The following is a 16,491-nucleotide window of genomic DNA, read 5'->3' on the forward strand; positions in this document are numbered from 1 at the left end:
GTAGGTTAACACATAAAATTTAAAACAGCTCTAAGCTTAAAATTATCTAGAGGTAATCATAAAACTCATGGAATGATCTACAAGTAGCTTCTCTTCCCCGATTACAGATTCAAACAACTTAAAATAACTGAATGCCAATATCATAATTGTGAGTCTAAAAGCCACTGTTTCTCTACCATCTTTGTTGGCTATTTTCTCTTTCGCAAAGTTTCTTAACAAAGAAAGTACTTTGAGAGATCTCCAGCATGAAACTCCATGCAGAGATTATTCTCACAGCTTATTACCTACATAGACCTGTCTGGTCTGAAATTAGCAATACAAAGAAGATCCTGACTGAAAGGAGGGCAGGAGACAATGCATTCACATAGGCGCTGAAGTGATGAAAGATGCAGAATCTAAATTCTACCCCAAGATGCATTGCCGGAGAATTGCAGTCAATTAATTAGCATCCATTTCATTCTTCCATGTGTAATTGATGAAAGACACAAAATTTAAATTCTAGCACAAAATTTGTTGCTTGCCCATCAATGAAATAAAGCACATCCTGGAGCAGTGCAATCCATCTCATTCTGCTTTGGAGGGTAAAGGGAACACAGAAGCATATACCAACAATTATCTGCAGTTTTGCTTCAGTGAAGTAAAACCCACACATCAGTTCCTTGATATTACACAAACCCTTCGACATGTCAAATCAATCCCTTCTTTATGTGCATAATCTGTGGAGAAAAGTCTGGCCTCATGCTTATCCAGAATGCCATCTGCCTTATACTTGGTCTTGAAGATCCATTTACATCCAATGTCTTTCTGACTTGGTGGAAGATCAACAAGCTCTCAAGTCTTGTTTTTCATTAGGGATTGATATTTTAGATCCATAGCCTCCTACCAAGGCTTTGATTCTCGTTCTTCCTGAACGTTAAATGGTTCAAAGTTATTGATTTCTGGACTCATTAGTGCTAGTCTTTTACCTCATTGCGAGCCATTCTACTAGTTGTCAGTCTTTAAATTGAAGTGTTTGGGACGCCATCCATCTTTACATCACGAATGGTACTAGTAGACCACATAGGCATAGGTCTTGTGACATTTGTGGGTGTTGAGTTAGATTGACTATCAACATTCCCATCAATTCTATCTTCTGTGTTGAATATAGGAGCACTATCTAGAGCAAGTGATGATGTGGAACGTGAACATAATTCACTTTTCTCATAAAAAATGACATCTCTGCTGATGTATATCTTCTTTGTGGTAGGATCCATAAGTTGATAGGCTTTTGACTCATTGCTATACTGAAAAAGAATACATTTCATAGCTTTTTTTCTTCAAACTTCTTTCTCTTTTTCTTAGGAATGTGCATATATGCTATGAAACCAAATTCACAAAGATGAGAAATAGATGGTTTAACTTTTGTCCAAGCTTCTTTTGGTTGATACCATCAAGTGCTTTGGTTGGTGTGCGATTCAAAAGATAAATTGCTGTATGCTTAACTTCAACCCTCTATGCATGTTTCAAATGAGAATCTTTCAACATGCTATGTACCATCTCCATGATGACGTGGTTACACTGTTCAACAACTCCATTTTGTTGAGGTGTGTAGGCTGTAGTTTGTTGACAACAAATTCCATTTTCCTTCAAGTAGGAGGAGAATTCTATGTTTGGGGAATTCTCCCCCTTGATCCTAAGCAAATGATATAAATACGATGATTCATTTCTTTCTCCACAAGAGTTCGAAACTCTTTTAAGTAGGAAAAAGATTCATATTTGGTCTGCAAGCAGTACTCACATTTTTCTTGTGTTATCGTCAACAAAAAAATGAAAATACATGTAACATTTGTGACTAGGTGCCATGGGTTTGCACCAATCAGTATGCACTAACTTCAAAGGCTGGCTTGCACAATGCTCACTAGTATGGAAGGGTATTGGCTGTTGTTTTTCCAGCTAGACAGCTGGAACAAATAGCACTTGACTTCTCAGTTGAGGGAAGCCCTTTTATCATGCTTTTCTTACGTAAACAGCTAGTGCTCAAGTGACCAAATCAGTGATGCATAATATGGCAAGATCATTATTCTTAGTCACCAAGGCTTGATTATTGTCAATTTTATCAAGCCTGAACATTATGCCAATTTGAGAAGCCCTTGAAACAATCCTTGAACTTTTAGACTTATCATGGATGATTAGTTTTGTCAAATGCAATCCTCGAGTTATGGTCAAGAAATTGATTGACAAACAGAAGATTTTTGGTAAGTCCTAGCACATTTGAGACTTCAGTGAGCTCGCAATGATGTGTGCCAAAGTGCAAGGAGATTTCACTAGTAGTTTGGATGTCACAGGTTGTGTCATCTCCTAGACAAACTTTATCATGATGGGTTTCAATATGAGAAACCACTCCTTCTGTCTAGTCATATACTTTGTAGTATCTAAGTCCAAATACCAAATGGAATTTGATTGTGAACTAGCTTCAAAAGTTTGGGCTAAAAACACAAACTCCTCTCCTTGAGAGTCATCTTCATATTGTCATGGTGTTATTTGTTCTTCAGATCCCATCACATTTTGCGACTTGAAATGGCTTCTTTTGAGACATTTTATTGTTGGACGACCGTCGATCGTTTGGCCAAAGAGTTGTACCGACAATTTTTACTTCATGTTCAATCCTTTTACAAATTGGACACTTCGTTTTAGATTGGGACGAATTACCAAATTTTGGGGGTCCATCGTCAATCAAATTGTTTGTTAGGCTTCCTGCCTTTATGCTGCGTGGTCATGTCATGATCCTTGTCACTATGTTTGTGAGTTACAAATTCCTCTTTTTGAAGTAGACTTACTAGCTTCTCAAAACTGGGTGTTTGTTCTGTGTCATTCAAAGTGCTCGTAGAACAATAGGCACCAAGATAGCATCCTCAGTGCTTTGTCCTTGTCATGTGGGTATGAGGAAGGACATACTCTGCAAAAAGGTAGCAGAAATCCTTTCACCAACAAATTTACCAGACTTATAGAGCCTTTGTAGGGAAGAACATGAAACCAAGGTCACAGATAGGTATCTGACTGAACAGCAGAGTAAGAAACTATGTTCCATGGAGATCTGTTGCAGCCAAATTCTGTTTGTAGGATTTTGAGGGTACTTCTGGGCATTCAACTTTTTGTTGTTCTGTCTTCCATCCTTTCTGTCAAAAGGAGGTTCAGTTGAGTAAAGTTAACAAGCTTTTTAATTGAGAAATCTAACACCTGTGGCCACTTTAAGTGCCATAATTCTCATAGGGAAAATTCTTCAGGCAAACTTTGGCATTCAAAGCTAACTAATATCAACACAAGAAACTTTTTTTTATTATATAAGGGGTAAACGCTTTTGACCTGGAGCTATGAACCAGTGAGGCCACAAACGGGGGACCTCATCCCCACACTTCACTTGTTCAAATCCGCGAGCACAACGGCCCAGCTAAGGCACAAGGCCTTGTGAGCACAAAGGCCCAGCAGGGATTTGAACCTTGGTGGCCGCTTCACCAATGAAGTGTTTTAACCGTGACACTAAATGTCCGAAGACATCAACACAAGAAACTTGAACTTACAGATACAATTGGTTAAATTCATCACATAACTGAAAAAAAAAGGTGAAGTGAGAAAAATTGTGGTACTATAATCAATATAAAATCTTGAAAACTCATTCAAGATCCCACTTAGAAGAATAAAATATCTTTAAAATTATAAAAAGAGTTACCACAACTAGTTATTATAGAACAAAGGTGCTCCATAGAGAGAGTCATGCCTCTGTCAGCTGCTGTATTAGTTTTCCTGAAGCAATGATTAAAACAGATATCTTGAAACTTAACCCTTATTTGGGGATGCTATTTTTTGACAGTCCTTGCAGATCAATTATTGCTGACCACCGTGGTGGGGGAGTTACTTTTGAACTTAAGTATATGTTGTCAAAAGTAGGCTTTTTTACTCAAAAATGCTTATTTGAGTTCCCTCTTTTCATTGTAGATATTTTTATAATAATCACCCAGCTTCTTTATTGCAATCCAAAGGCCTCAAAAAAAAGTTTATACTTATGCATTATTAGTAGCCATTTGGGTTACCTTTGGATGCCCCATCAGGGTTGAACTTATAAAAACCCTTATTTGGGGGTGCTATTTTGTGATAGTTCTTGCAAATCAATTATGGCTGACCACTGTGGTGGGGGAGTTACTTTTGAACTTAAAGTGTATGTTGTCAATAGTAGGCTTTTTTACTCAAAAATGCTTATTTGAGTCCCTTTTTTGACCATTCATGCTTATAGCAGAAAATGTACATATGTAAAGTTAACTTTTTCATGTAAGAATTATCGTTTTTATGATTTCTTTCATTATTATTCATGTTTATCATTATTAATTTGACATTTGCAGCATGAAATTGTACCAGTAGAGCTAGTGGATCGAATTGCTGGTCTTAAGTAAGTATTTTTTTATTTTCTAAATTGTTGGTAGGTGGGTCCTTCATTGACTTTTAAATGCATTTTTGGAGGTGCCTACTTGTTTTTATTAAATTCGCTCACAATTTATAGCTTAGTAGCATATACCTAGTGACCTGAACTTAAGAGTAGCTTGTAACCTATTTAACATGTAATTTAAAGGATTGTGCAATTTTATACAAACACAATTTTAGTTCCATGCAAGTATATCCCCCAACAGGCAGTAAATAATATCTAATTCATTTGAACTCTTTAATGTATTGATTTGAGGAATATTTCTGTCTACTTGTCATGAATTAAACTTTGAAAGCTGTTTTAAATTCTGTCTAATGATGTCCTTTATTTCATTGTAGGCATGGTGGCACCTATAAGAATTTGAGAACATTATTAAGGCATAAGCTTGTGCATCACGATTCATCCAAATGTGAGTTTTATTGGACACATTGGAAATCCTTTAAGTCATGTTGATTACTTAAATCTGACATTTCTTATATTTGGTTTGCTGTTGACAGATGATGGTTTTCGTCTAACCTACATGGGGTATGACTTTCTTGCTATCAAGACATTTGTAATCCGTGGTGTGATTGTTGGTGTTGGCCGCCAGATAGGCGTTGGGAAGGAATCAGGTGTTACCCATCTGTTCATAATTCTTAATATATTTGTAATTTCCAATATGAAATTGTTTTAGCAGAGCTAGTGGATCAAATTGTTAGTCTTAAGTAGGTTTTTTGGTTGATTTTCTAAATTTTTGGCAGAAGGTGACCACTTCATACATGCCTGTTTAATTTTTTTTTGAGGTGCCTATGTGTATTTATTAGTCATAATGTTTAGCTTAATAGCATATACCAAGTGACCTGAATTGAGAGTAGGTTGTGACCTATTAACATGTTAGTCTAAGAAATTGTGCAATCTGAGATGAACATGAGTTTAGTTCCATGCAAGTATGTTGCTCAACATGCAATGGAGTAATATCAAATTCATAATGGGTTTTTTAATCTGGTTTCTGCATTTTTACTCAAGATTTTAAGCTGACCATGGAAACCAGGAAAATGACAATATAGTAGGGGTAATATAGTTAGCCCCTTTTAATCTCTTCCATGTTTCTCTTTGGCTATGTTGCCCCCCTTCTTTTGCAGATGATTATCTAGGCTTGTGGGAATTCAACAATCCTAATTCTTTCTTTTCATGATTTGATCCTAATTCTTTCTTTTCATCCATACATGGATTGTAAAAATCTTATGTTCCTAATATAGTTAGCATTTTTTAAAGATTGTGTATAAGATGAAAAAGTAACGTCTTCTTTTTTGTGAAAATCAAAGATGATTCACTGGTAAAAACTTAGTTTATTAACTGAGGGAAGAGATACATTTATAGGAATTACAAAATATCTTAGTTATTAAATGTTACTGTAGACATTTAAGATGTCTAACAGTCAGTTACATTATTGACCATTAACACTAATACTATAAAATATTATTCTAACACTTTCCCTTAATTGTCAATCTATCAAAAACACCAAGTTGCCCCCTTAATTTTAAAAACTTATCCGGGCTCAGAGACTTGGTGAGAATATCTGCAGTCTGATCCGTTGTCGGAACATACTGCAACTGAACTGATCCGTCTTCTACTAGCTAGCGGATGTAGTGACAATGAAGTTTGACATGCTTGGTACGCTCATGGAAGACTGGATTTTTGGCCAGTTTGAGCACCCCTTGATTATCAATATACAAGGGAGGAGGACCTGCTTGTGGCATCTACATGTCAGAAAGCATCCTTCGGAGCCAAACTGCCTCACATGCGGCCTTGACTGTTCCCCGGTATTCGACTTCGGTGGAGGAAGGAACCACGGCCTATTGCATTTTGCTGCTCCAAGTGACGGCACCAGTACCCAAACTGAATACGTACCCAGAAGTAGATTTTCTGTCATCCACTGATCCTGCCCAATCTAAGTTAGCATAACCAATCAGCTTTGGATTGTTGCACCTGCTACACAAAATGCCATAGTCAGAAGTGCTTTTCACATATCGCAGCACTTGCTTCATTGCAATCCAATGATCAACTTTTGGGGCTGTCATGAAGCGAGAGATGTAGCTGACAACAAAACTGATGTCGGGGCTAGTGGCAGTGAGATAGATGAGGCTGCCTACTAGTTGCCTGAATTCGGTCTCATCTACGGTAGGTGAATCAGACTTGGCTGATAACTTCAGCCCTTTCTCCATAGGTGTGGAAGCAAGTTTACAATCCCGCATTCAAAACTTGTCAAGCAAACTGTGGGCATACTTGGACTACGAAATAAAGATACTGTCATCAGTCTGCTAGACTTCAACACCTAAGCAATAATGAAGAAGCCCCAAAATTGTCATGTCAAAAGCTTGGCACAAGTCCTATTTGATTGCTGTAATCAAATGTGCTGATTGCCAATAATGATCAAGTCATCGACGTACACAACAAGAAAAAGGATATTTCATCACCAAACAATTTGACATACATATTAGTGTCACAGGGACTACGCTGAAAACCATGTTCAACCAAATACTGACCAATCTTGAAGTACCAAGCCTGAGGGGCTTTCTTCAGGCCATAGAGGGCTTTTACTAATCTACAAACTTGATGTTCCTTACCAGGAACCTTGAAGCCAGGAGTTTGAGTCATATAAACTTCTTCCTGCAAGTCACCATTGAGGAATGCACTCTTAACATCCATTTGATGAAGTTTCCATCAAAACTGAGCTGCAATGGCGAGAAGAAGACAAATTGTACTCATCTTGGCAATAGGAGCAAAAGTCTCCTCGTAGTCAATGCCCTCCCGTTGTGTAAAACCCCGAGCAACCAATTTGGCCTTGTACTTATCCAAAGTACCATCTGCATGATACTTGACTTTGTAAACCCATTTACAATTGATAAGTTTTTTCCCAAGAGGCAAATCAGAAAGAACCCAAGTGTTATTCTTCAGAAGACTATGGTATTATGACTCCATAGCCTTTTCCCACTTAGGAATGCCTTTAGCCTCAGAATACGTTTAGGGCTCATGGATGCTGTGGATGTTGGCCATAAGTGCAAGGTTGACTATATTCCGTCGCTTTCTCTTGCGGCGAATTGATCTATCCTCGAGAAGCTCATCATCATGAAGATCTCCTATAGTCTTGGCCCACCATTTAGGCCCGAGGGTAGAAGTACCAACATCTGACATTGGAGGAACATCCCCTGGAGTTGCTGGAACAAAGCCATCTGGATGCGAATCCTATGAAAAATCAGGTGGTGTTGGATCAGTAGATTCCTCATCTTCAGAGTCGGAATGCTCTGAAGCCCTCCCATCATGGGAACCAAGAGGAAGATTGACACCAACATTAGAAGTCTTCATAGACGGATTCGCAGGACCAGGAGTAGTAGAAGGCATAAATGGACCAACAGTCTCATCAACCACAACATCATGATTTAAAATGAGACGATCTGTCTCCACATCAATCAACCTGTAGGCCTTGTGGTTTTCACTGTAACCAGTAAACATAAGTGTCTGGCTCTTTAAATCTAGCTTAGCACGCTTAGCGTCTGGAATCCATACATGAGTTGTAGAACCGAAGACTTTCAAATGGCCCACTTTAGTCTTGCATCCTGACCAAGATTCTTCAGGGGTCATCTTCTTAACGACATGTGTAGGTGACCGATTTAGCAGATAGACTGCAGTGTAAACTGCTTCAGCCCAGTATTTCTTAGGAACATTTCTATGTTCTATCATAGAATGAGCCATTTCAGTAATGGTGCGATTTCTTCATTCAATTACACCATTCTACTGAGGGGTGTATGGTGTGGTGAGTTGGCATTTAATGCCATGTGTAGCACAAAATGTAGAGAAGTCATTGGAACAAAACTCCCCCCCATTATCTGACCTTAGAGTGACAATTTGAGAACCAGATTCTTTCTCAACTAAGGCCTTAAACTGCTGAAATGTATTGAATAAATCTGATTTATTTTTCAGAAAATACACCCACATTTTACGACTGAAATCGTCAACAAATAACAAGAAGTACCTGTAACCAGTAACAGATGCAGTGTTCATTGTCCCACATACATCAACGTGAACCAATTGAAGGATGTTGGAGGCTTGCCAAGAATCACCATTCAAGAATGGTGTCCGATGTTGTTTCCCAGCTTGACAGGGTGAACAAACTCCATGATTTTGAGGTTGGATCTCAGGTAGACCAGCAACCAAACCCTCCCGATATAACTAAGAGAGATAGTGCACGTTTAAGTGCCCATAACGTTGATGCCAAAGTGTTTTGATGGATGTACTTTGAGCAACCAGAGGGTGCTCTTGAGAATTGCCAAAATCAACAAGTCTATACAAACCATGATCCTCAAGTCCCATAGCGATGGTAGTACGGGTCTCCCTATCAACAATGCTACAGATGGAAGAACTGAAGACAACACCTAATTGAGGAGAATGCCTCATTATCTGACTGACAGAGAGGAGATTATGTTCCATGCTTGAAACATAGTAGACATCAAGAAAAATTAAATTTCTACCTCCTAAGTGAATCTGGACAGCGCTCTTACCAGCAACTGTGTACTCTTCTCCAAAGATTACTGAATCTGAGAATGGTTCAAATTTCGTGAACCAATCCCGATGATGGGTAAAGCGCCGCGAAGCCCCTGAATCAATATACCAGGCAGAAGAGTGAACTGGATTTGTTGTTCTCTTGGCCATAAAAGCATAGAAAGCAAATTCTTTCTGCTCAGAGTGTTCAACGACATTTGCTTTCTGTTGAGACCCTCCTTGTTTTTTTTGTTCAGAAGCCAATCGAATTCGACGCTCGGCCTTCATGTGACCAAACTTACGACAATAATTGCACTGAACGTTCTTCTTCTTCTTGGTGTCTTGAGAAGAACCAAAGCTTTTTGACTGAGAAGATTGAGCCTTCCCTTTGTTCTTAGTAGAAGATTTGGCAGAGAACGCTTGCTCGATGGAGGGAGAACTGGTACTGCTTCCAAATTGCTATCACCACCGATCTTGCTGTAAAAGCTTGTTACAAAGATCAAAAAACTTCAAATCGATGTTAGTGGAAGTGATATTGAGTGTTTCAATGAAATGCTGGGAGACTCTTCAGAGTAATGACCACCATATCTTCTTCCTCCATTTTTTGACCAATAGCTTCCAGCTAGTTGCGAATATCCTTGATCTTTGTCAGATGCTCCTGAAGAGATGTTTTCTCATTCATCATGATCCTGAAGAGCATATTCTTAAGAAAGAACGCTCCGCTTTTGTCAGAGGTTTTGTGAAAACTCTTCAAATGATCTCGTATCTCCTTCGTAGTTTGGCCGAACGGTACTTGAGGTAGCTGCTCATCGGTAATAGAGAGTTTGATGAGCATGACGGCTTCCTGGTTGCGCTCATCCCTTTTGTCTTGATCTTTTTTGGTAGTGTCTAGACGTTGAGACGTGCCTAGAACAACTGCACCAAGACATCGGTACTAAAAAATCATTAACATACGTTGCTTCCAGATGTTGTAGTTGCGGCCATTGAACATCTGGCTGCTTTCAAGCATAATGTTTGTTAGCAATGCCATCACGTACCCCAAGGTTGGATGGTGAAGGCACGAAAACCAAAAGATGAAAACAGAGGGTTCTTAGAATTAAATTCTGCAAGTCAGATTCTGAGGCTGAAATTGAAACCCTAGCACGGTTTTGGAGGCAGAAATTTTTCGGAAGACCCAGAAAAAACCGATGAAGACCTAGAAGAGCACTCGAAAAACCCACAAGGAATCTATAATCAGATTTTTTTTCTGACTGGAAACAAAGGAGATAATTACAAAACCCTTGCACAGTTTTTGGGGTAAAATTTTCTGGAGACCCAGAAAAAAACCGTTGACAACCCGGTTCAGATCTCGACAAACCCATCAAGAATTTGCAATCGAATTTTTTTTCGAGTTGAAACAGAGGGTCAAAACCCTAGTGCGAATGTGCAGAAACTCTAGCCGCGAAAATAACGACCCAGAAAAAACGGGCAGGTACCCAAAAATGCTTACGGAAAACCCAGGTGGTAGTTTTTTGAGAACACAAAACTCGTTGCGTGCAGACACACAGAGGTGCGAAAAATCGCACAGGTCGCAACTGCACAAAAAAATGTGAAAATCAAGTTTTTTTCAGACACGAAAATCGCATTAAAAAAACAAGCGACCGGGGTTTTTGTTTTTCAGACGCGAAAATCGCATTAAAGACGCCCAACAAAGCGTTGCTGAGAAAGAAATCGCGAAATTTCCATGCAATTTTAAAGATCACAAATTATAGGAAAAAGACTCAGCAAACAAACACAGGTAGGGCAAAAAAACCCTCAAACAGATCCACGAAAACAGACAGTGCCCAGGAAGAACAGAAACCCTAGACGGGTTTGAGGAAAAATTCGAAAAAATTAAACTACAGACTTTTTCGAAAAATTTCCTAACCTAGGGCTCTGATACCATGTGAAAATCAGAGATGATTCACTGGTAAAAACTTAGTTTATTAACTGAGGGAAGAGACACATTTATAGGAATTACAAAATATCTTAGCTATTAAAAAAGTTACCTACTACTAACTACCTGTTACTGTAGACATTTAAGATGTCTAACAGTCAGTTACATTATCGACCATTAACACTAATAATATAAAATATTATTCTAACATTTTTTCCTCCTGTAGAATTTCAACTGTGAAATTGTCATGACTCCATTTTGTAATTTCAACTGTGAAATTGACATGTACTGAACTGTTAAATTTATATTCCCATTAGCTTTTTAAATGCCATAAAATCAGTTTTCTTCACATTGAATCTGTGAATTAGCTATTCTGGAATACCTTTTTCTGAGAAAACTAGAACACCTATTTAAGCTGTGCAACAATTTTCATTTAGTTATGATTTGATTGCAACGGCCAGCCAAAAATTAGAGGACTAATTTTAGGAATGGATGGAGATTATATCCAAAATCCTAGGAAGTTGTAAGTTTATTGTGTTTATAGTAAATAAAAGTTATAATCAATCTCGGAATATCCTTGTTTAGGATTTTAATTCACAAACTTCAAAACAGAGCTTTGTGCAATGGTCTTCCTATTGTTAATATATTACTGACAAAAAATCTATAATGAAATCAGCATCACATCTCCTTTACAAGTTAGATCTGGATTATGTGAATTTAAAATTTTGAAGTGCTAATCCTGGTGTTGGAGATCAATCATCAATGTCATCTCATTTTTTGGCTTTTGATAGTTTTACTCATCACCTTTTCTATAAATTTATGCTTCTTTTTCATATCTCTGTATATGAAAATTTGGAATCTTTTTCATATCTGTGCATGAAAATTTGGAATCCTTTTCATATCTGTGTATCATATTTTATTGTTTAATATTTTTTAGAGTGTCTAGCTTAGTGGAAAGGTATTAATTTTTACTTTACTTGTTTTTTCCTGTTTATGCTTCTTTTTCATATCTCTGTATTTGAAAATTTGGAATCTTTACCATATCTGTGCATGAAAATTTGGAATCCTTTTCATATCCGTGCATGAAAATTTGGAATCCTTTTCATATCTGTGTATCATATTTTATTGTTTAATATTTTTTTTAGTGTCTAGCTCAATGGAAAGGTATTAATTTTTACTTACCTTGTTTTTTCCTGTTCTGTTGAATAATATTAGCATTACTATGTAACTATTTGAATGGCATGTATTCTGATCTGTTCCCATTTATGTTCACAAAGATATAATCGATGTGGTCACAGAAGACAGAAGAAATTAGAGGATTAATTTTAGGAATGGATGGAGATCATATAGAAATCCTAGGGGGTTGCAAGTTGATAGTGTTTATAGTAAATAAAAGTTATAATCAATCTGGATTTTAATTCACAAACTTCAAAGCAGAACTTTGTGTGATAATCTTCCCATTGTTAATATATTTATGGCTAAAAATCAATAACTGGGTATCATAATTTATTGTTTAATATTTTTTTGAGTGTTTACCTAGTGGAAAGGTATTAATTTTTACTTACCTTGTCTTTCCCTGTTCTATTGAATAATATTAGCATTACTATGTAACTATTTGAATGGCATGTATTCTGATCTGTTCTCATGTATGTTCACAAAGATATTTTCGAGGTGGTCACAGAAGATGGAAGAACACTTGCAATGAAACTACATAGATTGGGCCGGACATCATTTAGAGCTGTTAAATCAAAGCGTGACTATTTGAGGCATCGTACCAACTATAACTGGCTCTACCTATCACGATTGGCGGCTCTTAAAGAATTTGCCTTCATGAAGGTTGGTTTTAACATGCCCTCATTTTAGTTAGTTCATTGTCATAGATGCTTTGTATTCTTGTTAATTCTAATAGTATTACTTATTGTAACTTCTTCAGTGATTTTTTTTGAGAAGATTAATTTTGTGTTTGCACCGCGCTTCCTGCAGGCATTGGAAGAACATGGCTTTCCAGTTCCCAATGCAGTGGATTGCAATCGACATTGTGTCTTAATGTCGCTTGTTCCAGGTTATCCTCTGTAAGAATTCTTTTTCATTTGGATGCCTCAGCTTATCTGCTGTGTATGGTTAGAATTGGTAAATTGAACCTGCACTTGTAATTAAAATCAAATTGTACCTTATGGAATAATTTTTTTCTCATCTAGTGATCCTTATAAACTGTATGATCAATTGTAAGATAATATTTATCTGGCCAATCAGAATGTTTTGATTCCGCATGATTTGGCATCATTCTGTTTGGTAGAAACATTAAATATTTTCTTTATTTATATGCTGGCCTCGAACTTTGACTTTTTGAGGCCTATATGCTTGCATGTTGATAAATGATTGTTCTATTTGTTTCTATATCGGAGAAAGAAGATTATGATTGACATAGATTTAGTGGGTAATAACAAACCTGAAAAATCTCTCTTTTGTGGATTTGAAATGCTATGTTTACCTTTACTTATGGAATAGTAAGTGGAGATCTCATGTTATCTGATTCATCAACTTTTTTATGTTCTTTTCTAGGGTTCAAGTTAAACAACTGCAGAATCCTAGTGTAGTATTTGAAACCATAGTTGGGTTGATCGTTCGCATGGCAGAACATGGACTCATTCACTGTGATTTCAATGAGTTTAATATAATGGTAAGAAGTCTTTATTTATTTATGTCTGTTTTTTCTAATAATTCTATCTATTTGATTTTAAGTGTTGATTTATTTCATATTTATTATAACTTTTTGACGTTTGGCCGCTATTGTAATACACAATGTTCCCATCTGAATTTTTTTTATATTTTAATGAGTGTTGCTTTGCTCTGTCTGGTTTAAAATGATAAAAGATATCTTAGGTGAAAATGTAAAAATGACTTATTATATCACTACTTTATCAAGAAAGACTAAGCTTTCTAACACCCTTAATGACCACTTTGTCCACTTTACTGGCTCACTTGGAAATATGTTTACAAAAACCATGTTACAATATTGTGGAGGTGGTGCAATATCTCACAGAAACAGTTATGGATCAATATACAATGTCTTAAGTCTTCATAAAAAAGGTCTCTATTGGAGAATTCAATGAAAATAAGAAAACAATGTAACCACTGTTTTGTGGAAGACTGATTTCCACTGGTGCTAGCTTCTTCATCACTGTCTGTTGCCTGCCCATTGCCATCCTTGGCTTGAGGATTGCTAGCACTGTCTCAAATATGGAAGGATAGGATCCTGTAGAAGCCCAACTGCCTGTCTCTGTAACAGATAAGCTTGTCAACAACATTCATGAAAGGATTCTTGGCCTTCAAAAATGGTTGCATCAGGTAGTTACTAGAGACTTGAATCTGGACACCTGTTGAACTGGCATTCCAAGGCCTACTTCCCCATGTTCAAATTCAACTCCCTAAGCTTACCCAAGTCCCTCCTTCCTTTGTCCGATTCCCACATCATCTCCTTTTATCCTTTATCTTCTTCATCTTCACCAACCTTAATTATTTGGTATGCATTATCTCTTGAGAGTAGCCATACTATCATCAGCCTAAGGGAGCACGACGGTATGATCATGACCATCCTTTCCATGCTACAAATTAGATTAAGATAGGCTGAAAGAGAATGCAATGTGGTTGTTATTGGCTGTAGCATTCCTTCCATTTTTGGACACAAAAGGGCTTGAGATCACAAGAGGAAAGTGTGATTGAATTTTCTTTTGGTCACTGTTGGCAGAAATTAATCGTGTATCAGGAAAAACTGCAAAACGGATGAAAGGTACTGTGAAATTAAACAGATTTAAGGACCAAATGGTAATCTTCCTCTGACTGAAAGTATGGGTTGCATCGAGAAACCAAATACAATGTACCACCAACTGGCCATGAGTCATAAATTTAACTAAAGCAGAGAGATGCAGGAATGATATAGGGAGGCCTTGTGGTTTAAGCAAACAAAATTAAATTGGAGTACCCAATTGTGCCTCTTCTCAGACCATCCTCAAACAGAAATGCCTCAAATTTTCGAGAGGGAATTGGTATTGAGATTTGACTTTTTCTCCATTTTAAGTCAAATTCTTTAGATGAAAGATTGAATAAAGTTGTTCAGGATAAGCCACCAGAATGATAACCAGAAGAATTACAGAGGCAGTAGAAGTTCTAGAGGCCAAATGTCTTTGACTACACCAAAATTCCAAATCATGAGGAGTTGTCATGTCTAAGCACAGGAAAATATTGTACACATAAACAGATGGGGTGTAATAATGTAGCAAAATTCTACAAAAAAATGAGGTCACTTGCAAGTAACTGTACTTATCAGGTTTGATGTTCCTATCTGAGATTGTCAAAATTTTCTCCTTGTGCAGGAATCCTGAAGCACAAAAAGGGGGCAAAAATTACCATTCAATCAAAATTTTATCTACAAATTTGTGACACAATCCCAATTGGGGAAGAATTCTACAGGCAGTCTTGTTTTGTTTATATTTTAATAAACGCTACAGCATTTTATAATTTCTTGACTAAATCATGATTGATTGTAAAAAATCTTTATCTTTTGGTTGGCTGGGCTGTATCATTTTTGAAGCATCTCACAATATTAGCATGTAATATGCATAAGAATTGACTTAAAGAATGAATGCTCAATGATAAAACAACAAAAGCATTAGGTGAATAGCGAATCAAAATTACAAAGATAATAAACACAGATTTATAGATTCTGGAAGTTAGAGTTGGACAACTTTGAAAGCAATCCATGGACTGATCATTAAAAAGTAAGAGGTCATATAATGTTTCAAAGGAAACTAGCAGGTTAGTGGATCTCACAAACATTAGTTGATACTGCAATACAGTACCAAACCTGGCATTAGGAAGGAACTTTTCAAATATATCTCACAGAAGTTAGTGAGACTGGAAAGTCAAGGAGATGGCATAAAAGTGGAAAAAGCTTTTGCATTAAGACAATGATTTCCAACAGAGATAGATAGCTAAAATTTGATTTGGCTAGCGTGCCATAGCTTGTAAGGTTTAGTTTAATGTTTCATGCAAATGGTGGATAAGATACATAATAGTTATGATGGAGAGGGATTTAGATATATAAAGTTGTGTTAGTAGGATGGAAAGAAAATATTTTGTAAATATGCTAATTTGAGACTGGTTTTAAACTGGACGATGTTTTATTTTGGGTTTGAATTACAGATAGATGATGATGAAAAGGTCACCATGATTGACTTTCCACAAATGGTTTCTGTTTCTCATCGCAATGCACAGATGTAAGGACTTTTCATAGAAATTTTGTTTTCCTGATTGTAGCCATTTAATCTTAGGTTCTAGTTTATTTCTTTATGTGCGTTAAGTTTTTAATTTTCAATTATAGATGCACTTTCGTTATTATCTTCCCAATTGTTTTCATGCACCTCCATGGATTTCCATTTCACATTGTAGATGTGGTCGAAGTTTCAAGTAATTTAATCTTGTCGGCTATGTATGCTTGTTTCTCAGGTACTTTGATCGTGATGTGGACTGCATATTCAAATTTTTTGAAAAGAGGTTGGTAGCGTTTATGATATCTGGTTTGTTGAACTATTATTTTTCTTTAAGA

The 16,491-nt window shown here is 36.8% G+C and overlaps 1 protein-coding gene across 2 annotated transcripts in view; it reads left to right on the top strand.

Annotated features, from left to right (window-relative positions):
- Positions 1-16,491, top strand: part of LOC131046748 (uncharacterized) — a 47,006-nt gene that overhangs the window by 20,609 nt on the left and 9,906 nt on the right. The window contains exons 2-9 of one of the 2 annotated variants that reach the window (XM_059209519.1): positions 4,374-4,420; positions 4,792-4,862; positions 4,951-5,064; positions 12,547-12,722; positions 12,870-12,958; positions 13,449-13,566; positions 16,089-16,162; positions 16,392-16,439. In XM_059209519.1, the coding sequence (XP_059065502.1) occupies positions 4,374-4,420; positions 4,792-4,862; positions 4,951-5,064; positions 12,547-12,722; positions 12,870-12,958; positions 13,449-13,566; positions 16,089-16,162; positions 16,392-16,439 (737 nt within the window). The remainder of the gene's footprint in view (positions 1-4,373; positions 4,421-4,791; positions 4,863-4,950; positions 5,065-12,546; positions 12,723-12,869; positions 12,959-13,448; positions 13,567-16,088; positions 16,163-16,391; positions 16,440-16,491) is intronic. The other variant, XM_059209520.1, reaches the window with a different exon arrangement.

Source organism: Cryptomeria japonica, chromosome 8, assembly GCF_030272615.1.
Source record: "Cryptomeria japonica chromosome 8, Sugi_1.0, whole genome shotgun sequence".
NCBI lineage: Eukaryota > Viridiplantae > Streptophyta > Pinopsida > Cupressales > Cupressaceae > Cryptomeria > Cryptomeria japonica.